Source organism: Zosterops lateralis (genome assembly GCF_965231275.1).
Source record: "Zosterops lateralis genome assembly, chromosome: 4".
In the NCBI taxonomy this organism is placed as follows: domain Eukaryota; kingdom Metazoa; phylum Chordata; class Aves; order Passeriformes; family Zosteropidae; genus Zosterops; species Zosterops lateralis.
This window is the reverse complement of record NC_139765.1, coordinates 23308037-23334730: the sequence shown is the minus strand read 5'-3', so window position 1 is coordinate 23334730 and position 26694 is coordinate 23308037. Positions and strand designations below refer to the sequence as shown.

The following is a 26694-nucleotide window of genomic DNA, read 5'->3' as shown; positions in this document are numbered from 1 at the left end:
ATATATAGCACGTGAAACTAAAATGGTAATTTGTGTGTCGTTCTAGGCTGTTATTTTTATCCTAGGGTCTGAAAGTAAAGGGAACTGACTTTCCCGTCTGCCAATATAACCAGTTTCTGATAACCTGACAGGCCAGAAAGCACTGCTGACAATGATAACACGGTGTGGGCCGGGGCTGGGTTTGGCTGGTGTAACCCCGCCATTCATGGGACACGTCTCCTTGTGCCAGGACACAGACTTGGTGACAGCACACACCCAGCACAAAAGGATTTATGGTCTGTGCCACGTAATCGCCTCGTGGATTATTCTGTCTTTCAGCGAGGAGTCTCTGGCTCATCTGGGGAATTCTCTCCTGGCCTGCCGGCGCTCAGGCGACAACAAACATCATGGCCGCTGTCACTGCTCCTGCCCCAGCGCCGCGCCAAGATGCCCCTGCTGACAGGGAATAACCTCGGCCCGCCGGACCCGCCACAGAGGTCCAAAGGGCCGCTCCCGTCCCGTCGCCCAGCGTCCCGGTATTGTTCCTCCACTGTCCCATCGTTGTGTCCTCAACCCCGCAGCCAGCTCGGCGGAACCTGTGGGTGCGTAGGCGACGGGCCGTATTCTTCAAACCCTCTGCGAAACCAGCGTAACCCTCCGGCCCAGCCTGCACGGTCCGCGTAAGAATGTTACACCTCTTCCCTACGTCCTACGCCAGCCTGAGTTACGCACCTTGCGTACGCCGCGCACTTGCGTAACGTGCGCCTCTGCACAGGTGTTCCCTGCCCTGCAGAAGGGGTTACGAAGCGCACTCCTTGCGTAGCTGACTTTGGGGAATAGCGTTACTCCTCCCTTCCGCCTTCCTCACCCGGGGCCCCGGCTCTAAGTAAAAAACATTACGCACCTTTCGTAGCCCGCCTACTACTGCGTGGGGCGGTGTTTCGCCGAGCGCGCTTAGTGCGTAGTTTGGTTCCGTGAATAGGCGTAGGTGTTTCGGAGGGCCGTAGTTTGCGCAGCGCCGGGCTGCCCCTAACGTATGCGGAGCGGGCCTGGGCGGCGGCGGCCATTTTGTGTCGGGAGCGCGGAGGAAGAAGACGCTGGTGTCTCCACACTGCCCGGGCCCTGGAGCCGACCGAGAGCCCCGCCGTTCCGGCCGCTGACGCCCAGCGGGTCTCGGACCCACTGACCACCTCTTCTCCCTTTGTGTCCCACCAAAGAGGCGAGGTGGCGCAAAGCGAGGCCTCCGAGGCGCAGCCGCCCCTGGCTGGACCCTCTCCCCGTACCCCTAGCCCCTCGCCTTCCCCACGGCCGGCGTTCCGCTGCCTCTCACCCACCCCTCCGGGGGCGATGAGAGGCTTCGGGGACCGGGGCCGCGACCGAGACCGCGGCGGGTAAGGGGCGGGGGTGGGGGGGGGGTGCGGGGGGGGGTCGGCAGGGCGGGGGGGGGGGGCAGTGGGGGAAGATGAGCGCTTGCGTTGGGGGCAGGGGGAGGCCGCGGGGCTGGGGGCGTGTGTTGGATGACGGTGTTGGGGGAAACCAAAATCCCGTTTGTGGAGGTTGGAGATTTTCCCCCCATAGAGTCTCGTGTGGGGCGGAGGTTGTTGGAGACATAGCTGTCCCCAAGGCGGAGTGGTCGGTTTTGAGCGTTTTGTGGTTTTTAATTTTTTTTTTAAAATTAGTTATTTTTTCCGCCGTTCATGTGTAATTCTGACCCTTGCTTGAAATTTTAAGGCCTGCATCCACCCTGCCCCCTTAATTATTTTCTGCCAGCCCCCTTATTTACCCCGGGAGACCCGTGACGCCCTTTCCCCCAGAAAGCCACGAAAGTCTCCGTGGCCCTGGCAGGGCTGGTTGTCCGTCTGTCTGCCCTTCTGGTTGTCATTGCTCCTTCTGGACTTAACTGGAAAGATGGCAGGGGGGGGAAGATCTCTCTCAGCTGCGCTCCCAGGCTTACTGTGATAGGAAATGACATTGGAAACAGTGCCATGCGAGGGACTTGGGTACTCGGGAGGGTGATCTTGGTGAACCATGGTGCTGGACCACACTTGCCACGCTTACGTATTGCTGCTGAAATCGTTTGTGTGGTTCTGTAAAGGCCTAGCGCTTGATACTCTTTAATCTGTTATTTAAAGGAGGTTTGGCTTGTAAAAGGCTTTTGCAATGTTTGATTTGATGTCATTTTTTTCTTTCGAGAATGACAGCAATAAATACGTTGTCGTTATACTACATAACTAGATTGAGTCTCGAGGTTTTTAAGGGTTGAAAGTAATAAGGTATTCATGCCAGGCCTTTTTAAAGAGAAAGTTAGAACTAATTTCTGGGAGTGGCATTTTCAGATCATGGGTAGTTTTCAAGGATTAGCAAAAAACATATAATGTAGGTTTACTGTATGGTAAGCTAGATCACAGTGAATCTTCATTTTTTTTCCTTTTTTTTCTCCCCCACTTTTTTTTCTCTTGCCACTGAGATGTTAAAGAATATTTTGCTATACATCGCAATGCACTTTGACAGTCAGTTTTTCGTCGTCTGTGGAAGGAGGTAGTTCTATCATTGCTTTATCTTACACCCACATTTAACATTCTGAAATTAAAAGATACTTTCATATTTTTTTTTCACAGAGAGGAGGGTTCTGGTGTTTTTCTGCTAAGAGATTTCCAGCTCAGTTTAACACAAGGACATTGGAGTAAGCGCTTTGGCAAGTCTGAGATAGATCAGACAACAGATGTTTTTGGAGTTTAGTGAGTGAATTTGAGTATGCAGATTTATATACAGTTACTTAAAAGAACACTGGCCAAAACGCTGCCACAACACTTGATGTGCCTTAAAATTAGTGTAATTTCATTTTCTGTATAGTCATTAATTACAGTGGATGCTTCTGTATCAGGGGTTTTGCATGAGTGAAAGATGTGCTTACATGTTTCTATGTGAAGTTTGTGGACATTTGCATGGAGTTTTTTTATATTATCCTGGAAGCTTTAATGCATTAGGATTCAATTTGTTACATACATCCTTTTAAGGTGTGAAAGTATTTGTAACCACTATCTTACTTCATAAATAACCTGTATAAAATGTTGGGCCACCCAGTGTGCTGGTTCAGCACCATTTGTAATGACATACCAGGTTTGTGGTTATCTCTTGTCAGGAATGAGCTGTAGATGCCTTCTTAGGGTGGAAAGTTGTTACATTTTGCTCTGGAATGTGTCAGATTTACTCTGTTCTGTCCCAGAAGTGATGGCAGCAGTAATATAAGGGAAGAATGTTTTTAGCCAGCTTGAATTTATCTTTGAAAAGAGAGCTGTTGGCATACTAGGGAAATACTAAATTTAAGTCAGTTTAGTTGGAGTTGGAATCTCATTTTACTTGGAGTCAGAATGTGAAGTATCATTTACTGCCAGTTTAGCAAATAAACACCCACAGAGGCAGCGTTCAAGGGCTGCTGTAGGGCTTCTTCCTTTCAGGTCAATATCCAGACATATTGTGTGTAAGAGTGGAGAACTGAAGCTATGTGCCTTCTGTGTAGAATATATTATTTTTTCCTGGTGGATAGCTATGGAGCAAGTATTCATAGTGCCCAGCTGTTGCAGTGTCCAGTCTTGCAAGCAGCCCTGTCAAGTTTCCTTTCCTAAGGGAAGTCATCAACCCTTTGAACCTCTGGTGGACTTGAGTGAGATTCATAGGTTTTGTAGTACTTGGGTACTGAAATTGTTGACATTTTCACCTCAGTTTAGCATGATTGGTAACAAACATCATCACTAAAGGTGAATGTCCCTGTAAATGACAGTCTGTGCCTTTTTTTTCCTTTGTCCTGAAAGAAAACATAATGCTTAAATGCATTTTTGGAGTTGAGTTTCACAGTCTTTTTCATATGAGAAAACTTGATGACTGTGCAGGCTGTCTGGAGGATCTGATGACACAGATGACAAAACAAGGGTTATTTGTAGGAAAGGGAAGAAGCCTAATGCCCAATCGCAACACAGCAGACATTTTAAAACTAACTTAGCAGGTTTTAAGTTAAATTATATCTACTGTACTTGGCCTTTCCAACAATTTAACCGCCTCTTCCTGTTAGAATGTTGGTTTGCGTTCTGTTTCTTTGGTCTCTTAGTCACTATAATTTGTAGTTACCATTGGGAAGTGATTAAAGAGCAAATGTACCTAATGTTTGAGCAGGTAGTCTTGTACTTAAGATAATTTTTTTTTTTTTTTTTTTTTTTTTTCAGCTCTTGTTTATTTTTTGTAACTCTTCCACCCCCTCTTTTGTCCACAAGTTACTCCTGTAAGAATGTTGCTTAGAGACTTTAGTTGCTTTCAGTTTATTTCATTACCAGTTTTTTTATTTACTAGTGTACTACCTGGGTAAGGTGCCAACACATTGGTTTTGTTGTCTAAAAGTTGTTTGAAATGGGCATGTCTCATGAATTCATGCTTTGCATATGTACCTTTAGGATAAAAATGGATTTGATAGCATTTAGAAAAGTTCTTTCTGCTGGGTTTGTACAATACTGATGAAAGTGCTGTGACTTTTTTTTTTTTTTTTTTTTTTTTTTTTTTTTTTTTTTTGGTGTGTTATTTAAAAATACAGTTCATGATATTTGCAGTAAATAATAATTTCATGCCACTGGGTTTTTAGTTACTCTTTCAGCTTGCTTCCAGAAACTCATGTTTTGGCTATTGCATTGTGTCATTACAGTTAGTTCTTAACCTTCTGTGTATATAATTAACTGATAAAGAAAACTAAGAGACAAAGAGCAATACCTTTTGAATTGTTCTGCTAGTTGGAATCTTTTTGGCGAACATGAGCTTCTTACTCACAATCCATTGGAAAGAGGATATGATTTTTCATATAAGTTTGGGGTTTTTTTTGCTTTTTTCCCCTGTTACGCTGTGTTTTAAAAATAAGAGTTTTTTTAAATTTTGTTGATTACATAATTACAGATGGATTTGCAGGCTTGGCTGGACTTGTTTACTTTCTGTTCTTCGGTCTGCTGTTTTTCGTTTGAGGCACACTTCTTGATAAGAAGGGAGAGAAGATATAGAGGGGGACATAGTAAAATAGCTGTTTAGTGTAAAACTAACCTTTTAGAGAGACAGAGAGGGAACTTGCAAGGAGAGATTTTTCTCATCCCTTTTATGTACCAGTGTTGTAAGTGCACTGTCAGTTTCGAGACCAGTGCTATAGATATACACACAGCCGTGTCCCAGAGACAGGAGCTTTAAAGAGGTGATTTACGGCAACATGGTTTTAGGTTCAGAACCAACCCCATGCAGGTGTATGTTATTTCAAGAAGTTTTATACCATCATAGTGATTGGAGGGAAGTGTCTTGCTTGAATGTTGTGCTCATTTGTCAGCTTGGGGAAACGGAATAGAAAATGGTTAAGAAAATTCCAGAGTAATCCTAGAATAGTTTTTAAGTACTAGTAGTATTTTTTTAAATAACTAACATTCACATTGACAGGTTTGGAGCAAGTCGTGGAGGTCCTCTTCCTCCAAAGAAATTTGGTAATCCAGGGGAACGTTTACGTAAGAAAAAATGGGATTTAAATGAACTGCCCAAGTTTGAGAAGAATTTTTATGTGGAACATCCGGAAGTGGCCAGGCTTACTCCAGTAAGTGCTATGTTGTCTGCAACAGAAAATGTCACAAGTTGGAAAACTTGTCCTAGGAGATCTGGAACAGCATGTAAAATGGAACTGACTCTTCATTAAGCTTGTTTGGCATATGTACCCTGCTGGATAGTGGTTCTAGTTGCCTTTACTATTTAACAAAGCAAAGGATATGTTTCTCTTCTTGATCATTTTTGTATGAGATATTTTATATTTTGTCATTTGTAATACATCTTTATAGTGCTTGTCTGGTCTAGTGATTTGTCAGTGGAGGTAAAACTTAGGGAGTTACAGTACTGGAGAAGCCCTGGAAAAAACTAAGAAAATCAACTAAAAGTTACAGAAATATATAAGAAAGGTTTGAAAGTAATCCTTTGTCATAAAAGTAATTTTGGGCTGAAAGAGGCCTTGGGGGACATCTCTAGTGTAATCCTCTGCTTAGAGCAGCTCTAATGGTAGAACTAGAGCAGAGTGCTTAGTGCCCTGTCCTTTTTAGTTTGAACATCCCCAGAGGTGAGGAGAATTTATACCCTCTCTGGGTGGCTGTCTCAGGGCTTAATGTTTCTCATGGGATTTTGAACATCTTTCCTGTAGTGACCCATTAAATAGTTGAAAGTAGCAGTTAAAGGTCACTGTTAGCTCAGTCTTTCCCAAGCTAAACAAATCCAGTGCTTCCAGTATGTCTTCATATGGCTTGTTGTACTGCCAACAGCTTTCCCCCATAATTGCACAGGCCCTGTTAAAACAATGTCCTTCTCACATAGGGGGCTCAAAACCAGGTGCACTACTCTGTGTTTACTCTGTAGATCCAGTAATCTTCCTTTCCTACCAAACTTGAGTCTAGTCTTCTATTTTCTCTTGCAATGTATTTTTAAAACTAGAAATTAAGAGATTTTGTTCTTAACATGAGGCAACAAACAAACAAAACGTCATTATCTGATTGCATAGACTTACAAATCCTTATGTGAAATATGCATATGGCATAAAGGAATTGAGCGGGGTATTGACTTCTTAAAGATACCACAACTTGAGCTACTGAGCCGTGGTTTGCATGAGCTGCGGTAGCTGCCTTTGGCTTAACCAGCTAAAAGGGTTTTCACATTTTCTTCAGAAGTCATTTTCTTTTTTTTACCTTTTAATTCAAGCTCAAGGGGTTCTCAGAAATACTGAATCTATTGCTTTGGATAAAGTGCATATTTGATATTTATGTGTCTCTGTTGATTTCTATCTAATAAGCACTACAGTAAGGTCATGAATTGTTAAAGCATGTTGCAAAGGGCAGTTGGACTTGCAAGATAACCTAGACAAAAATAAAACACTTTTTCTAATCCTGAAATTGTGCTTATGTACCTACACATTACAGAAATATTACAAGAAATTCCTTAAAAAAATTGTGAGTTCCTAGGGTATCATTATGATGTTACTGGCTTTTTCCATTCTCTGAAACAATTCCTAGCAACATTTGAGTTGCAAGTTACCCAGCAAGAACTCTGTATTTATCAACCTCTGGAATGTGTTAATTGAAGGAGAAAGACTGCCCTGACTTTCTGTTCATGGTATATTGGACCTATTTAGTTTGTTTATTTCTTTGCACTGTCACATGAAGCATGTTTCTTATCCTCTGTTTCTAATCACTTTTCAAGCTGTTGGTCACTTCTGCTTCTGGAAAAAGTGTAATTCCTAAAAATACTCTGTTAACATACTTTTCATTTAGAAGGGCTGGTTGTAATAAGAGATAGACATTTGTCATTCTAGGCTGTGTAGAGAGCTCATACCTCTGAATATTAGAGAAGCTGTACAATAACTCAGTCTTAAAATAAAGTCTTTAGGAAAGGAGTCTTTCCTAGATCTCTGTTTTAATTTAGTTCTCTAACAAAGCTGTTATCCAGATGTTAGAAGAGAGTTAGTAGTTAGAAACCAGCACTTTAAGCCTCTGCTGATGTTTGGTGCTTTTGGTGCCTTTTTTCCCCCCTCTTTTCTTTGTTTCTACATAAATAGTATGAAGTTGAAGAATTGCGAAGGAAGAAGGAGATAACAATTCGGGGAATGGAGGGCTGCCCCAAGCCGGTGTTTGCGTTCCACCAGTGTAGCTTTCCACGTAAGTATTTTTGCCATTCTTTAAGATCATGAAGATTGTTCAGAAAATACCTGAACCGTTACTGGTTCTACTCTCTATAAGGTTCTCTAAAGCCTCAGTTATCCTTTAAGAAATTTATTCTGTTCTTAAATTCCGAAGAGTATGTGATGGATGCCTTGATGGACCAGAACTTCACAGAACCCACTCCAATTCAGTGCCAAGGCTTTCCACTAGCCCTCAGCGGTCGTGACATGGTGGGCATTGCACAGACCGGCTCTGGGAAGACACTAGCAGTATGTATTCTTTCTTTTTATTTCTTCGGCTAGCTTTCCTGATCACCTGGCAGAAATTACCTGTGGGTTAGTTTTTGGGCTTGCCAGTACTAGCAGTGCGATGGTTGCATTTTTAAAGCTTCTTGAGTTGCATTATGGGGGACACTTGAGTTTCAGCTCAACTACAAGCCTGTTGTATTCACAGGTGTGTATTTTGTGCGACTTCCTGTTTGGATGCTTAGTCAGTTCTCTTTGGTCTATGCTTATATTCTGGTTTTAAAAACAGGATCTTCTCTTTAGCACACTTGTTCTATAAACTACACAGGTTAAAAATAAAAAACGGAATTTCAGCACAGACATTAATTTTAACAGCAGCGTTAAAAAGGTTTTTTATCCTTTATGAAAAACATTGGCTAAAGTAATGATTGCTCAGTTCTGTGAACTTAGGCTCCAAATTTAAGTGAGCCTTAATTCCAGAGGTGCTGAGCAGCCAATTTTTGTGCTCATGCCAAAGTGGATGCAATTGGTCAGCAGCTCTGAAATCTTCCGTTCTGCTGGATAAATGCAGGTATCTGGTTTTGCAGAATCACAACTTGTATATATTACGGAATATTGTTTTCTTCTGTTTTAGTACTTGCTGCCCGCAATTGTTCACATCAACCACCAGCCGTATTTGGAGAGAGGGGATGGCCCTATTGTAAGTGCTTGTTGATTCTCTTCCTTTTTGTATGTATGGCATGACATTGTTAATGAGATGGTGCTTTATTAAATTCATGTATCAGAATAGTAGTTTTTCCTATCCTATTCCTATGAGAATAGGAATTTTTACTATCACAATGTGAGCATCCCACTCAGTTGAAATTCTGTGCAATTGCTGACATAGTTGATATTTAAATTAGCTAATAAAGAGCAGATGGTCTGACTTTGCTTATGGTTTTATGTTAGGGATGTGTATGTAGCTTGACTTGTCTTGAATCATTTCCTTTTGCAGTGTCTGGTTCTGGCACCTACTAGAGAATTGGCCCAGCAAGTGCAGCAGGTGGCTGATGATTATGGTAAATGTTCAAGACTGAAGAGTACCTGCATATATGGAGGAGCACCCAAAGGTCCACAGATCAGAGATTTAGAAAGAGGTAATTTTAAAATGGGTGCTTGCAGTTTCTGGAGGAAGTGGTATTGTAAAGTCTCTGTGAAAATAAAGCTTCTCAAAACCTGTCTGGAAGGGGTGTCTCATTTTCCAGATGCAATGCTAGTTAATGAGGTAGTTCTCTTCCTTGCTTCATAGTGACTCAGATATTAGATTTTCTTTCTGTTTGCTCTTTGAACATTCCACTTGTGAAGATCATCAGGGTGTAGAAAAGGGAAAAGAAAACTTCACAGAAAGAGAACAGGTTATTTTAAGGAAATGCAATACCGGCATGTTTAAGGAAGGATTTTTCTTAAGGCAGATTTCAAGTTTTCTGCCTGTGTTCATTCAAATAATCAAACTTTGTTTCTGAATGTAAAGAAACTTCTTTGGACAGCAGGAACTGGGTGTGGTTTTGCTTTGGTCGCAGGTGTTTTTTGTTTGTTTGTTTGTTTGTTTTTCTGATTTTGGGGGATTTTTGTTTTGTTTTAATTGTTCTTCAGCACTATGTGCAATGTGCCTTCTAAGGAACCACTTTAACATGGTAATGCTTAAGTGATCTAAAATTTCAAATGCAGGAATGTGCTGATGGGTTTCTTCTTCACCAGATAAAAAAAAATGTAATGGAATTATGTGAAAAGATGCAAGAATTATTATCAAGGCAGACATACATACCGATCTATTGAAGAAATCAGAAAATTTAGCTTACCACCGTTTGAACCACCCTGCAGTTTGCAGGGCCTTACTGCAGTGGGATAAAGATGTGTGGTAGAAGTCTGTGGGATATCTCTGTTCATAAAAACAGTACTTTACAATTCAAAACCAGCATCTTCAGTGGAAGAGTTCAAGGTTTCATGGAGAATCCTTGGGAGGATCATGTTGCTGGGTTTTTGCACACCTTTCTGGAGTGCTGTAAAACAGATATTCTGCTTAAGAAGAAAAATCTTTTTCATGTCTTTTCTTCCTGAAACTTACCTTCTGTGGACATTTCAGTGACACTGAAATAGTCACCTGTAAAATTTGTGAATTTTACCTCCTTTTAAGGAATGTGTAAATTGCCCAACCTGGTGTGAATTAGAGATGTTTGGACTCTCTTCTTATCCCCATGAATGTTGGTAGGATAGCTGTCTCCCACTGTTGGTGCATAATTGCTCAGTATTAGAGCTCATGCTTTGGCTTTATATATGGAAAAAAAAAGTTAAAGTAATTTGACCCATATATAGCAAGAGGAGCACTTTGTGTTTGAAAGTGACACCCCTCTAGACTGCGTAACTCTGGATGAAAGTGGTTCAGGTTTGAGTAGAAATTTACTTCATTTCTGATTTTTGGACAACTCTTCAAAGATGTTCTCTGGCAGTAACCTTTTCGTTTCTGCACTGCACATTTATTATTCTAATGGCACTGTAACAGTAATTTCAGAATGGAAAAAAAAACTAAACGGAACTAGGGCTTCTACTGAAGTGATTCAGTCTTGGGTACGAATGAGGGTGGTGCTTTTTTTAAAAAACAATTTTGCTGTGGAAGGTGATTCATTCTAACTAAAAATACCAGTTGACATTCAAATGAAGAGCCTTACTCGTTTTACTTATTCTGTTCTGAAGGTGTGGAGATCTGCATTGCTACACCAGGTCGCTTGATTGACTTCCTTGAGGCTGGAAAGACCAACCTTCGTCGGTGTACATACCTGGTGCTGGATGAAGCTGACAGAATGTTGGACATGGGATTTGAACCACAAATTCGTAAAATTGTTGACCAGATAAGGGTGTGTGATCCTTTTAGAAGGACAGCATCCTTTGTTTTCGTATTTGAAGTCTAGTACTATAAACAAATTCGTTTTCCCTTTTCCTTAGCCTGACCGGCAGACTCTGATGTGGAGTGCCACCTGGCCAAAAGAAGTGCGCCAGCTTGCTGAGGACTTCCTGCAGGACTATGTTCAAATCAATGTGGGAAACTTGGAGCTAAGTGCCAACCACAATATCCTGCAGATAGTGGATGTATGCATGGAAAGCGAGAAAGACCATAAGTAAGCTGATGTTCCCACCGTTTCACTTTCTTTGGTTGTACTTCAAAGTAAGCCTACTAGGAATTCTAAATAGTGAAGTTACTTGTACTACTATTTTACCTTTGAGTGTTATAAAGTAAGTAAGTCCTGTAATTAACTAGTCTCTTGTGTATATTTTGACCACACCTTTGTACAACAATTTCTGTACAGCAGAAATTCTGAGTAATACTGACTAACTTACATGGATGTATGTTGTGTATGTCCTCAGTGTTCTTTGGGAGAGAAATCCTGTATTCTGGTACGTGTGGCTAAACATCTTGGCTCTCATGTCTTTTCAGACTGATACAGCTGATGGAAGAAATCATGGCCGAGAAGGAAAACAAGACTATCATCTTTGTGGAGACAAAGAGGCGATGTGATGATCTCACTCGAAGGATGCGCAGAGATGGGTGATTAGCCTTTCCCCTTCTTCCACTTTCCATCTAGTGGGAAACAAATTGTAATCAAAAGTAATAAGGTTTAAATGTTCCTGGTGCTGTTGTTGGGAGCAACTTATCCATTATTTTCTTGGCTGAATTCAGTCATTGTTTCCCAGAGGATTGCACTCTGTCAAAGCATTAGTACAAGAGAGAGTGTTTGTAAGTGGTGCAGCTTTTTTAGTGTATGAGAGTCCTGATATGCTTATGGGGACTATATCAATACAGCAGATGTGCTTTGGCTTAAGTGATTGTTTATGTTGGTAGTGGGTTTACAGTACACATGCTGGATAGCTAGAGGCCAGAGAATAAAATACTTCTCAAATATTACAGTTTTTTCCTTTTAAAAGAAAATATCAATAAAGCTTACCACTTCCTTTAATGTATTGTACTTTCTGTCTATCCTAATGTGTATCTCTGTTTGGCAGTTGGCCAGCTATGTGTATCCACGGAGACAAGAGTCAACCAGAAAGAGATTGGGTGCTTAATGGTGAGTCCATTGCTGACAGGAGAATAACTTGGGCTGTTGTACCTAATTTACCTAGACATATTTTTCTCTGGCCTGTTTTTTTGTTTTGTTTTTTTTTAATCTCTAGACCAAATAGACTCATGTAAAAGGATTTCTCTTGTCTTTGTACTCTTAATTTCAGTACTTGTGCCTTTTTGTGTTTGTTTTGATAAAACAAAGTGGGAAAATTGCTTAACACATCTGGAATTGAAAAATCGTTGAGCCATTATATCCTGACTGAGGGGTTTCTGGAATTGACCCACCTAGCTTCTGGAAAATGAGCATTTACTGTAAATCAAATTCAGGTAACTTCATCTTTTGAAAAAATCTTCTTACTTCATAGCGTGCTTTGTTTTACAGAGTTTCGTTCTGGAAAGGCTCCTATCCTCATTGCTACTGACGTTGCATCTCGTGGGCTAGGTTTGTACACATAGACCACTCTTGCCTACTGCTGCATATATTTCTTCTTTGGACTGAAAAATGTTTCTTTAAAAAAAAAATTCAAAGCGTGATTTTCCCCCACATGTGAAATACGTTTTTTAACATTAATCTTTTTTTTTTCTTTCATATTCAAAGTCTCTTCCTGCTCCTAATGAACAGGCTTTGGTCTGCAGCAAGGCCTAGGCATGACCAATCGATCGCCAAGAGGGAGAAGAGACGTCCAATTATGCAACCCAACCCTTCCATCACACTCACTTCTTCCCCAAATCCAGCTTTTGTTGCTGGATGGTAGGGATGGATTGCTCTCAGTTCAGAGCGTGTTAGATAAAGTTCAAGTAGGAAGTTGTGGGAGAGCATTTCGACAGCAAATAGTGAATATTCTCCCTGTATGACACACCACAGATTTGAACATACCAACACCAGTGTGCATGCATGTTTATCCTGCAGATGTATTCACATCTGAGAAAGCACTGCTCCAGATCTTTGCTCTTGACTTGTAACCTTCCCTCCTCCTCTGTGTTCCTTCTAGGCAGGACCACTGAGATGATATATGGCCTTTAACATCTTGTTACCCAGATGTGTAATTGAATCAAAATCGCACAGCTCTGTTCTGGTGGTATGAAAATGATCTGTCTGGATGCATCAGTTGTGCCCCCTTTTATAATAAGCATATTTGTGTTGTGAAATACCATGTGCTGAGCACAGTCCTTATGCATCTGCCCACCCTAGAGGAGGAGGATGGCTCCTGAAGTGCTCTGAGTTTAATAACAGACATTGAATACTCTGCCCACCCTGAGTTTGATAGACGATAAGCTACTTGGGAGTCAGTGTGTCACTGTAGTAAATTCTAGACAAATTACTGCAAATCAGTGGAGTTTTAACTCAGAGAATCTAGTTTGTTAAAAGCCTCAGTTACCTGAGCTCTCTTTGTATGCTGAAAGGGTGGCTGTGCTGTGCATCATATGGTCACTTTAATACAGGCAGACCATTAACAGACTTGGCAGCCTTTGTTCACACAACCTTCACCCCTCCTTCCCCACCTCCCTCAAAAAATGTCCAGCACTTCCTCAGGAAGTGATTATATGGACTTCAGTCTCTGCCCTCTAGGGTCATGTCTGGACCTGTGCAGTTAGAACTTGGGCCTGTTGGGAGAAGAGACTGAGGCCTGAAACCAGTTTGTATGAAAGAGAGCTGCTTTCTCTAGCAGCATTTTTTAAACAGGCTTGCTATGTGCTGGTAGCTTCTTTGTGCATCTTGCCTAGACATTTAAAACAGCCTCAACCCCCTAAAAAAAAAAAAAAAACAAAAAAAAACCCCAAAAAAACCCTAACACTCTCCCCCAAAACGACTCAATTGGATAACACTTAAGAAAACAGTCTCCCCACTTCCCATTGTCCACTTCACCCGAGCTAAGGGGGAAGGTATCAGAGTCTGTTTCTTGTTACTGAACAACATCTCTGCTTGTTTTGGGGCCCTGAGTTTGCTGGTTAAAATAAGTCACTTAATGGCAAACTTCTGGACGACATCCTCCAAGATCCTGGAAAGTGAAGGCTTCTACCTAAATAACATAAAACAGGGGCGCGCGCCTTTTGGCTGAGTCACCAGGGCTTTCCCTCTTCCTAATGGAACATTGGTTTCATAAAAGCTTCTTTCAGGTAAGTTCTTAGTCCCGTAATGACTTCTTTGTGATAATTCCCTGGAGTGAGGTCCTCTCTCTGCACTGATTTTTTTTTTTTTAAATTTTTTTTTTTTACTTTATTTTTTTTGTTCAGTCTATTAAACTAAAAACATGGAATTTGTTTTGTTTAACAGAAGCTTTGATATCAGCTGCAGATAATTCTCAGTGCAGGGGTGGGGGTACATCTACAGTGATGATCTAAACAGCTCTCTGGACTAGCATGTTTGCTAGTTTATATCTGTCCCGTTTAATAATTGGAGACTGACTGTGCCATAGGGTGTTCTGATGGTCTGACAAAGGGAATGTTTCCCAGGTAGCTGTCAAAAATGATTTACAGTCTCAATTCTTGATCCTGCTACGTTATCTTCTAAAAGTGCAGGAGGATTGCGAGTGTGCACAAACACTTTGGAGCACACTAGACTGGAGAAGCTGAGTCTTGTACACGCTCTGGTCTTCAGCAAGCTGCGTGCTCTACCAGGACCACTTTCTAGTCTGGAAAACACCCTTGCATCTTCCTCTTTCTGCCTTCCCATTCTTTCTGCTCCTCCCCAGTCAAGTCAGTTCTGTCTGCATTGGTAGCTACAGTTCCTTGTGCTTTCTGACAGAAGGCACATCCTTGTATCCTCTCTGGTAAAGTCATTTGCTACTGGATTTGCAAAACGGGACTGGCTGAGGACCATGTAGCCTGGAGTTTGTCAGTCTAGCTACACCCCGGCTGTGAAGATACAATCTATCACATGTACTCCTCTCTATACTTCAATTTCCCTTTTTAAAACTGTTGCATCAAGGACCCTAGCTGGAGACTCGCGCAGCCCCCTGTGAAACCTGCCTTCTCACTCCCTTTTTTTGGTGTGATTCAGGACTTTGGAGTCAGCAAAGACTGAGGAGCCCCCCCTTTGCTGTAATAAGAAACAGACATAAAGTCCCCCTCTTGTCACAACAACCCTCAATGTTTTTATTTTTCCTACAACCCCTTTGAAATTGATGCAGTCTGGGCAATAGATGCAGTCTGACCCTTTGGATGTAATTTTTGTATCTTCATTTTTTTGACAATTGCCCCTAAGAGCCCCAAACAGGGGCCAAAAAGCGTTGGAGGACCTGAAACTTTTACCTGAGACCAGGTTCTCTGGCTCTTCACAACCAAATGGGGCTACAGAGAAGCGTCTAAGCCAGTTCACAGAGCGAGCGTGTGTGGGGACTTCTCGCTGCCACGGACCCTTGATGCATGCTCCCCGCGCTCCAGTGGTCCCGTGTCAGAGGGCGGAGTTTTCGAAAGGAGGCCGCCAAAAATAAAAGGCAAAGAGACGGGATCGGCTGCAGCGGTTTCCCACAGGAGGAGGGAGTGTGCATCGGTCTGGTAACAAACAGAGAATGTTTCTCTCTTTAAAACAAAACAAAAAAGAGGAAAGGAAATCACAAAAATCTGTGTTTTATCTTGGATATTTTCAGAATATTCTTGTTAAAATGCAGATTTTATTTTTTTTAATGAGCTGTTAGGGCACTTAATGCAGAATGGTGCATTTGAAAATACTGTATAATATAGCAAATAGGTGCTTTTGATATTTAAGGTGCTTTCACTGAAGTGTTGCGCTAACATTTACTTGGTTTCTGTCCCATAAGTTTACAAAGTCTTATCTTAAAACACACAGTTCTTATCTCCTAAATTGTAAAACTGTTGCATACAAAGCCAATTTGATAATTTTATTTCCTGCTTCCATCTGACAGTGGAAGTAGGGAATTGCTTATGGAATTCAGGATTGTCCAGATGATGCAGGCTTGCCGGAACTGGACAGAGCAGCACAGAAATGTTAGTGCAATGCGTTCTAGTGATAACTAGAAAGCTGAGTTAAGATACTTTAGGTCTGAGTAATTTTTAATGAGTTGGCTAAACAAAACTAATGTAATTTGAATGCCTAAAGCTTTAGGCTAGGGGAATTAGTTCACTGTATTTTATTTGTACTGTAAAATAAATACTTTTAAAAGTGCCTTTTATTTCATGTTACTGAGTGGAAGGTAAGTGATGTCATTACTGTTATTTTTTGTTAGACTTCTCCCAACAGAGTAAAAGCTTTACCATGGCAGTTCTGCCCTTCCTCCGCCCCAGTTTGCTCTGATGGTGACATTTTTGCTTTATAGATTACATTAAAAAAAAAAAAAAAAAAAAAAAAAAAAGGATTAAATTCAATTAACTTATTCACAAACATCAGTATCTTTGACACAGGAAGATAGAGAAATGCATTCTGGGGAGGATGACTTTGAGTACAGGGCAAAGCTGCTTTAAAATTGCCATTCTTTTTTAGGACACTGACCTTTGTTCCTGATAATCTTAAATTTCAGTCTTCTGCTCTTTTGGGATGAGTCTGTCTTGTATTTATTCAATACAATTACTAACTTTGAAATTTTTTTTCTTATTACTGTCACCTGCATTCGTGCTCCCCACCTTTCGTTGGCACGTCTTCTCTTCTCCTCCCCTTTCCTCAACCCCACCCTTTCACTGTGCTTCGCTCCTGGGCACTTCACAAGATGTGGAAGATGTTAAATTTGTGATAAACTACGACTATCCGAACAGCTCCGAAGATTACGTGCACCGTATTGGCCGTACCGCACGTAGTACCAACAAAGGTACTGCCTACACCTTCTTCACACCAGGAAACCTGAAACAAGCCAGGGAGCTTATTAAAGTCTTGGAAGAAGCCAATCAAGCCATCAATCCAAAGCTGATGCAGCTCGTGGACCACAGAGGAGGAGGAGGTGGTGGTGGAGGTAAAGGCACAAGGGAGAAGAGCTACTCAGGGGATATGTTCACCATTTTGAGGGAGGGAATGTTAAGAGAGGGTAGGGAAGTACAGGTCTAAGATACCACATTAGTAATAAAGCTGTTCTGTACTTGAGGTCCCAACATTTGATCTGGATGTAGTACTTCTGTCTCAAAAAAGAGGCAGTCTCCTGTTTTACCTTAGCTGTAGATTTTTTTTTTTTCTTGTAAGATCATCAGGGAGCTGATTTTGCTTGAAGTAATTACTTCCTGACAGCTCCTACTAAGGGGAGGCAACAAGGTGCATGTGCAAAATTTAAATCAGTAAAGGGATACATTGAATTTCAGGAACTGACACACATCCCATTCCCTGAAGGAATAAGAAGTTCCCTTATAGTTCTAAATTTGCCCTGAATTTCTTTCCATTTCTTTTTCTCCAAGTGCATACATAAAGAACCCTTGTTGAACTTCATGTTTACACCTTGAACAGAATGAAGAGGCTTATGCACAGCTGTTCAGAGAAGTTACAGTCAGTCAGAAGAAGGTGCTTCTTGGGAGCAGAATTGGGGATGTAGAAGGGGAAGAAAGAGTGGCATAAGTGTACCAGAGATCATTGTTTAAGAACTTGTTCGTGATACTAAATCTTAATGTATCCATTGCCAGGAGGTCGTTCTCGTTACCGAACGAGCAGTTCAGTAAACAACCCTAACCTGATGTACCAGGAAGAGTGTGACAGGAGGCTCCGGGGAGTGAAAGAGGGCCGGAGAGACTCAGGTGGCTTCAGAGACCGTGAGCGTGGTGAAAGTTATGCCAACGGAGCCAACAAGACCTATGGCAGTGCCTACGGGAGCCCAAATTCTGCTTTTGGGGCAGCACAGAGCCAGTATGGTTACACTCAAGGGAGCTATGGAGCAGCTGCCTATGGCACGAGTGGCTATGGCACTGCAGAGTACAGTGCTGGTGGCTATGGTGCCAGCACCACAGCTGCCACAGCTGGGAGAACCTCACAGAGCACTACCCAGCAGCAGTATGCAGGGATGGTGGGGCGCTCGGGCCAGCAGCCACAGCCGCTCATGTCACAACAGTTTCCGCAGCCCCCTGCCACTAACGTGATGGGCTATATGGGACAGACTGCCACCTACCAGTACCCGCCCCCTCCCCCGCCCCCGCCCCCCTCCCGCAAGTGAGACCACTTGTGCGTAACCAGTGTAGACCTTGCATTTAGGGGAACCTTTTCTTTCTTTTCTTTCCCATTGTGATGTTTCTCATGCAGGTTAGACTTAGAATTCACTATCCAAATCCCTTGAGCCCATCAAAAATGGCCCCCAGTCCACATTAATGACTCTTTCCTTTTTTTTTTTCTTTTTTTTTTTTTAAGGTATATGTATAGTTGACTAGAAAATTTATTATTTTTGTCTTGCATGTTAAGGAATTTGGAAATTTTATTTTTTCTAAAAAGGGTATAAGGCAGATAGGTCTCAGCTGGATCATCTTGGTGTCTAAGGTTTGTGTGAAAATCTGCTTTTGAGGGAAAAAAAGTTTCTATTCTGTAACACATTAACTTAATTTCAGGAAGTTTAAAGAGAGATGGGAAGCTCTGGGAGAGCCAAAAAGCACTTCATTTAAAATATAAATGCAAGGGAGCAATTCTCACTTCTCCTAATCTTATTTTTTTTTTAATATAGCTCACTATTACTGCTTCTAATCTTACTGAAAGGACTTTCCGTAGGAAAACTCTGTTTATTTGTCTGAACTGGGTGGTGTTCAGAGTAGAGCCTTTGGTATACTGTTAGCGATTTCTGTAGTTCTGGAAGCCCCATTTTCTGCTACCTGTAACAGGCTGCAGTAGGGAGCTTGGGTTTAAAAACCCTCTGTCAGAGACCAAACCTGTCTTGGCATTCACTACCTGAAAACCAGATAGTTGCTGTGGGTACCACTGCTGAAATGTTCAGCTAGTAAGTTCTTACCCTATAGTTGTTAAATTGCAGCAATGCGTGGACCCTTATTATCATTAAATTAGTTACTGCTCTCAAATTTCTGTTTGGTTTATTGAAAGAAGTCTTTCTTGAAGGCCTAGAAGTTATGCAGAATTGAAACGATAAACAGCATTATCTTGTTTGTCCTTCACAAACAAACTCCCTTTTGCCATGGGGAATGTTCTGAATGCTGCTGCGCTCGATAAAATGTGACAGAGTTTTCCATGCTTAAATTTAAAGGTTTGAATAGGGTGGACTGGGGGGAGGGCAGGGTGAGAAAGGCAGGAGGAGATTGTCTGGGGTCTCCTTTTCATGAGGTAAGGGGTGAGCTGGTTAGTGCATCTTGATTCTGAAGCTTTTGGTTTTTTGTACCTTGTACTGACTATTGCTTTCTCTGGCTTTTGAGTGCATTTCTCTGTTCCATTGGTCCCTTTGAGCTGAGCTCTTGCAGGTAGGTAGTATTTTAGAAAATGTTAGAGAAGAGTGAAATTTTAGTACATACATAAATAAAACTTGTTTATTTTACAGGCTAAGGTGGGTGTGGAGGGGGTTTCCCCTTTTAGTAAAGCATGTTGTTGGCTTGTTATTTCTAATACCAGACGGTTCAGAGACAGTAGATGATAACAGGAGTTGGCTGCTCTTGGTCTGATGAGATGATGAAAGATGGATACATCTCCTGGTTTGAGGCACACTCTGCAGTAGGAGAGTGCAGGGGGGTTGTGGGTTTTTTCTGTTGGCGTTCTTGCATATGAATGAACAAGGCAGCCCACTCCTGTAGCAGAGTGGAACTTCTTATAGCCCTGGAAAAGAGCTTGCTTATACAGAAATTATTTCTTTTAAAATTTAATTTCTTCCCAGAGTAAAATTTTGGGGGATAGATGAGCTTATTTTCTTTTTTTGTGTGTGCAGTACACAGGTAGGTTGCTGACAGGAAGAAGGGACATTCCTTCCAGAACCTCAGTTCCCGGTTCCATTTTGTATTTCCAGTGCATGGGCAGGAAGTTCCTTTGCTTGTGTTAAGTGAAAGCCAGAAAAGTTTTGTTTATCCAGGCACTGACTGATGGATCCTTGACCTCCCTTGCAAGCAAATGTAGCTTTCTTTTTTTTTTTTTTTTTTCTTTAGATTTAAAAGTAGAATGCAGAAATGAATTTGAGGGGTTTAGGAGTAGGATATCTTGCTGACTGGCTTTAAAAAGGGTCTCTGGACCATCAAAGCTGCCTTATAGTCTGTTATAGATTTCACTTTTGGGGGTGACTTGTGCATGTTTAAACATCGATGCCAAGTTTTGCAGTGCTTTATTGCCATTGAGGTCAGCTGAAGTCCAGGGTCTCAGTTCAGTTCAGAGTGTCAACCAGACCACTGAATGCACCATGGCATGTGCTGCCCCTGTCCCACCTGGTGCTCTCTGCTCTGCTCCATGTACCAGCTGGAGGGCCCTTGTTGATAAAGCATTAGCCTCTAGTTGTTTGCATTGTTTTCAATCTGTAAAAAGTTTGTGGGAGTGTCAGATATCTGAGCTGAGTGTCTCCTCCCCTCCCACTTCCTGAAGCAATTTACTGTTTGGATTTCTCTGAACAGTGGAAGGGTTACTAGCTTTGTGTGGGATCAGCATCTTGTTTCACACACCTGCTGGTCTCTAAACACATTCCTGTTGTATTAATGACGACTTGAATTGAGGGATTCATAGATCTGTGGTGTTCAGGCACAGGATACTAAGAACTATGTTACTATTCTTAGTTTGTAAATTGTCCTTTTGATACCATCTTGTTTTCTTTTGTAGGTATAAATAAAAACACTGTTGTCAATAAATTGTGAACTTCGTCTTTATTTTTGGGATGTAAAGCTGTTTTTCCCCTTGTTCTTCCCAGTTCTTAAAAGTCAAATTCAAGGAGATGGAAACATTTCTTGGCAACCCACTGTATTTTAATTGAAATCGTCCCTGTTTGCAGAACACAAGGAAACTGAAAATAAGTAAGCAGGAAAGATGTTTGAATACTTGTGGAATTAGAAGATTAATGTTATTCAAAGGCAGTGTGTTTTTCTTGAATGTTATGGGCCTGAATAGAGAGAGGGTCAAGCAGAATTAATTTCAAGAGGGTGTTAGTTCATACAGAGTTAAAGTAACAGTTTGTGGCATCTGCTGTGTCAAATATGGCCACCTGTGAAGTGGGTCAGTTAAGTTAACAGACTTCATTAGTACATGTTCCCTTTACCGTGGGCATTTGCTGAAGGACTAAAGGGAGTGACATTTTCCCTTGCCTTAGGGTCAGGGTGGAGGTGTGTTTTGGATGTAGATGCTGTGAAGATCTGCGAGAGAAGAAATTGTACTATTTCAGTATTGACCAGCGCTAGCACCAAATTCAAGTGTGAAGAAATAAACGGAGATGAAGAGTCTGATGGATGAAAAGTATTTCAGGTTTCCAAGCCTTGTCTTCCTGGCACTAGGTTGAAACTCAGCTGAGCCATCCGTTAGTTAAAAAGGGCCAGGGAAGGAAAGCTGTGATCTTAAACAGCTGCTTCTTTGGAATTTCTTGTCTTCCAGTGGGATGTCTTCAAACAGGCATGGGAAGACTTAGCTTCTTTCCTTTTAAGACTGTGAAGAGAAAGAGAAGGCAATGAATAAATTTACTGGAATTCAACTCTTCTATTCCAATAATTTTATGGTTTATGACTTGCATTTTAGAGTGCCAGATAGTGGGGTGCTAGGTTTGCAAAGTGTGAATGGGAGACAACCACTATGAAATGCTGCTAAGGGGAAAGCCCAACCTATTCTCTTTTATGCTAAAGGAAAAGGTTTTTGTTTGTCTTCCATGGTTACTTGTTCTCATGGGTGGACGATCTTAATTATTCTTGATGATGTGCTATTCCTAGTGCTTTCCCCTCCTTTTGATACAGAGCATTGCCTGAATCAATGTCTGCGGCCAGACCCCCGCTGAGCCCTTCCCAGCCCATCTGAGCTGAACATTGGGATGGCAGGGATGCCTCTGGGAAGTGTCAGAGGCTCATAGGCTTAGATGGGGTGGCTGGAGCAGGGACTACCCTGGATGTGCAGTGGTCAGTAGTGCAGAGTGTCTGTGCCTGGGACAGGGTGGTACTGGGGTGGGCACTTGGTCCTGTGTCTCTTGGGTGCCAAGGAGAGGGCTGTGATGTGCTGAAGATACACCAGGCAAGAGGGCCTGATGGACTTAAACCACTTAAATATCTGAAAATAATATTTTATAGTGAGAGTGATCAGACAGTGGCACAGATTGCCCAGAGAGGCTTCACCCTGGAGATAGTCAAAACTTTACTGGACAGGACTTTGAAAAATGTGAGCAGGGGGCATGGTTTAGATTATTTTCTCCCTTCCACCCTGACAGCCCACACCCCTGGCCATTTTGTGAAATACAAGCTTTGGGGAGCTGAAAGCTTCCTCAGGATATCTTTCATGTCCTTGTGTTAAACAGAAGGGAGCTAATCTAGTTTTGAAAACAAGATAAAAAGAAGTAGCATTCTATAAAAATCCTTTTGCAGTGCTTCGGTATAGGCTCGGAAGTCTTATTAAATCCATTTCTTTATATAACACATTTTTGCTTTCTTTTTTTCAGCATCACTGCCCTTTTTTCTGAACTCTTCAGTGTTAGAAGTGTTTTTAAAAGTTTGTTTTTTTGAAAGAATGTAAGAGATGCAACCTGATAGAACATTGCTGGGTCTCATAAATGATTGCAAAGTATTTGCATGTCTTCAGACACCATTTCTTTCCCATGATCCAGAACATTTGTGTAAAACAAAAGAGATAAAAAAGCATTTCTCTTCCTGCTGTGATGTTCCATCTATAAATGTTTTTTCTTCTGCCTCCTGTATTATCTAAATTTTGCAGCTCTGTCACTAGCAGTGTGAGATTGGAAGCCAGCAGTTGTGTTTTTTCCCCTTTTGTTCCACCATCACAACTACAAAGGGTATGGATTTCTCACAAAATTCAGGACACAGGACACATGAATTGAGCAGAGCTAAAAGGGGAATTAGTTCAGAAAAGAAAAAAAGGAGTTGATGTGGAGCACCTTGATGGCAGTTTTAGAAGGTATTTTTCTGGCTACAAAAATATTTAATGACAGAAGGAAGTCTTAATCTGCCGTGGTCAGCCACCTGCTCAGTGTTCCTGTCACCTCTCTATCAGCAGGTGTTTTGCATGGAGCTACCAAAAATCCATCCCTTGAAACTTCAAACATGGGCTGTCATTACTGCTTTTGGCACTACTGCTTTTGTTGGGGAAAGTGAAGAAGGAGGAACATAGTTCTCTGCTTGACTAATTTCATCTAATTCCATCCTCCTCAACGGAAAGGTGTTTTAAGGGTCCTTCAGCCTCAGCAAACCACAACGTCTTCTATCAGGATTTATACCCTTGGTGCACGTTTAAGCTCTGGTAGCCATTTACCAAAGCATGGTGCTGAAATGGAAGGGGCATCTGGTTTTGGAAAACAGGAGTGTCTTGTGTATACAGATGCCCATCTTCCTACAGAACCAGTTCTTGACCATCAAGAACTTGATCTTCTCTATCAAAGGAAAAGAATGTATGCCTGCAGTTGCTTTCTCAGCTACATTGTCTTCCTATTTTTTTCCCTCAAAGCTTTGAGGTTTGGTTTGGTTTGGGTTTTTTGGGGGTTTGTTGCATGATTCATAATCTTTCAAAATATATGTAGAATTGAATGTACCTCAGTTGTTAACTTCCCAAGGTGAGGTTAAACCAGACTTAACTCTGGTTTAATTCTTGCTGTATTTCATACACACATCCAGAGCCTTGCAAGCAGTGATTCCCACTCTCAACCAATGATATGGTTTTTAATTTGGACTTCAGGTGCACAATATCCATCACAAACACAGCAAAAAAATAGTAAGGATTAACACAGGGCAAGCTGCAGCTCCACCCTATACTGCAAGAATGTTGAATGAACTTTTCAGTATTACAGAAAGCTGTTTACCTACCTTTGGTGACATAGAGATAGAAGAAGTCACAGTAGAAGATGGTTTGTACCACCCCAGAAACGACAGCGATCTGATCATAGAAATTCTCTGTGTGGTAGCGCCAGACCCAGTTGGCAATGTAGAGAGCACGGTAGAGGCCCAGGAAGAAAAGGTAGTGTGTTGTGATGGTCTCTGCTTCCCCTGTCTTGCTGATCATGAAGAGCTGAGGAAGGATTGCCACAGACTCCAGGTAGATGGAGAAGGTCCAGAGTATCTGTGAGGTGCAAAATGAAGGCAGTGGGGGGTCAGTGCTGGTTAGCATGTGTTAAGACCCAAAGCTTTTCATTCGGCAAATCACTGATCTGTGAGAGGGATGGGTAGTGCTGCTGAAATTGGGGGAAATGAGCTCGCTGTGCTGGGAGTGAGAGGAGACAGCACTGAGCTGCACTATGGATTGTACTGTCCTTAAGGCCTTCCAACTTTGCCTTTCCTGCCTGCTTTTGCTGTTCAAAGTCTCAGCTATTCAACATACTGCTCACTCTGCGGCCTGGTGTCAGACTACTGCTGCTTCCCTTCCCCTTCTCCTGCCTCAGCTTTTCCTTACCTCCAAGGGGGTGAAGCTGTGGTTCTCCAGAAATGACAGGCCTGTGACAGGGACCAGCAGGAACTCGAGGCGAAAGGAGTCGTTCTCGCTGTCAAACGTTTTCCGGAATTTCACATAGATCATATGCACAGTGACATAAGCACAAATCAAAAAAATGACCTGTGGGAGAGAAAGGCGATGGTAAGACCTTACGTGCAATTGCACTTTCCATGCTTAAACAGAGCTGGCTTTCCCAAAAGTCAAGATAGTGGTGAATGCTTTGCCTGTGTTGCCTTACAGATTGACTTCTGCTGGAGATACTCCAGTGGTCAGGTAAAGCTTACTGCACCATGAGAATATCACATTTGAGTCCCTCTGGGGCACTCTGTGAAATAGTTGGCTTGGTGGCAGCTTTACATTAATGCTCCTGCTGTACAAGGACACCCAGGCTTGGTTCATGGTGTCTTGTTCTGGTTTTAGTGGTACTAAATATGGCTCAGCTCACTTATTGACTATGGCAAGGGGGTTTTTGGTCAGTGGAGGGATAGTGGCACCAAAGGAAGCATCTTTATCCACCCTTCCTGGCTGAAAAACTCAGTGACTCTGTACCCTCACCTCCCTGAGGAACCACAGCGAGCTGAGGGGAACCTCTCCTGCTGCACTGTCCTCTCCTTACCTTCATCACAGTGTTATAGACAGAGATGAAATTCGTGAACAGGTCCAGGTAGCGAGTCGTGAAGACGAGGGCAAAAAGTATCTGACTCTTCCCAGAGATTCCTGCGTGGCAGGGAGATGAAAGGAAAGTAAAGCAGAGGAAAGGAAGGCTCTGTGGAATGGTTGTTTCCCCTAATACCCCCTTAGGAAGCATTTGTAAGTGTGTTGTTTAGTGAGCCAGGGGTGGTGTGTGGATGCTGAGGTAGCTCTACCCCAGAATGGCCACAGTCTCCCAAGTAAGAGGGCAGGTTCCTGCTGATGCCTGTAGGCATGTGCTCAGTGCTCGGTGGGTATGTTCACCATTTTGGCCAGTTCAGTCCTTGCTGTCATCAAAAGGCCTTCCTCTTCCTTGCCTTCCCCCTTTGCCTGCCCACCTCACCAAGGAACTGTGTGATGTGGTATCTGCCACAGGAGGGAAGAGCTGCAGGACCAGCCCTGGGTCACTGATGGAACTTGGCCACTGCTGGCAGAGAGATGCAGTCAGGCCCACCCACTTCTGTACCTGTAATAATGACCACGGCCCCAGCAGCCCAGCCCCAAAATCTCATTAGGAGAGGACTGTGAGCAAAACTCTTCTGCAGGAAGCTGCTGTCCTGATTTCCTTGCCCTGGGATGAGGCAGCCTCTGGCACATGTCCACCACTGGCAGAACCTCCAATCTAAAGCAGTTTAGTCTCCAGCTTGGTGTTGGTGCTGCCACAACCTCTTGCTCTCATTTTCCACCTCCCTTCACTTGCACAAGCCTTGCCACCCTCTCCTTCACTTTACCACCCTGAGACAAACACCTGCCTGAGGCTGTGCGCCTTGCCACATCACATCCTTCCAACACAGCCCTCTCCTGTCAGGGAGACCTCCCAGATGAAGATGATGACTTCCCTCAAAGAGCCCATGGGGGAGCGCTGCCACTTTGTATGGGCTATCACTGGCCTTTCCAGCTCCCATTTTGTTGTACCGTTCACAGAACTACCCTCCTTCCCTGGGGCATGGGTGCACTCACCAGCACAGGACTTGGACTTCACGATCTTCGCCAGGAGAATAATGATGGCCAGCAAGTGGGAGACATCCCCCAGGATGCGGAAAATGTTCATTGTTCTAGAGGGACTCTTCTGGGATGAAGGGAGTGGGTCTCTTTCTGCAGACAAGGAGGGCAAGGGCGTGAAGTTTTTTCTCCACGGAGCCTCAACTAAATCAACAGTCTCCTTCAGTTCAACTTTCCTTTTTTCCTGAGCACGGAGCCCTTCCTTCTTATAGTGCAAAGTTCAGTCTCCCCTCTTCCGTGGTTGCAGATGCCTTTCCCCTGCCAGGCTGGATGTCTCCCTTGTTTACTTTTCCACCGAGGTGGATTCTCTCTATCTCAGTCTCAGGCCTTCCTCCCTCTGCTTTGGGCTGAAAGTTGGAGTTTGTCTCCCGGAGAGCTCTCCAGGCTGAGCAGTTCCGAAGCCAGTGCTGGGTGGCGGTGACGTGGCTCCTTGGCTGGCCGGGGAGGAGAGAGAGGAGGAGGCAGAGGCGGGAATAGCTGCGCTATTTTTCCCTTTTTCTTTTTTTCCCTTCCTCTTTTTTC

The 26694-nt window shown here is 42.7% G+C and overlaps 2 protein-coding genes across 2 annotated transcripts; one reads left to right on the top strand and one right to left on the bottom strand.

Annotated features, from left to right (window-relative positions):
* The first annotated feature begins 1025 nt into the window (after positions 1-1025).
* Positions 1026-20708, top strand: DDX17 (DEAD-box helicase 17). The gene is made up of 13 exons (XM_083859047.1): positions 1026-1370; positions 5437-5587; positions 7583-7682; positions 7821-7954; positions 8565-8630; positions 8925-9066; positions 10661-10821; positions 10910-11082; positions 11400-11510; positions 11966-12027; positions 12406-12465; positions 16688-16927; positions 17583-20708. Exons 1-13 carry the CDS (start codon positions 1327-1329, stop codon positions 18104-18106), a joined length of 1968 nt encoding a protein of 655 aa, XP_083715173.1. The 5' UTR covers positions 1026-1326; the 3' UTR covers positions 18107-20708.
* Positions 18265-26694, bottom strand: KDELR3 (KDEL endoplasmic reticulum protein retention receptor 3). Its single transcript, XM_083859049.1, has 5 exons — positions 26131-26694; positions 25097-25197; positions 24442-24600; positions 23859-24111; positions 18265-21489 (listed from the first exon to the last, which is right to left on the bottom strand). The coding sequence occupies exons 1-5, from the start codon at positions 26219-26221 to the stop codon at positions 21449-21451; spliced, it is 645 nt and encodes a 214-aa protein (XP_083715175.1). The 5' UTR covers positions 26222-26694; the 3' UTR covers positions 18265-21448.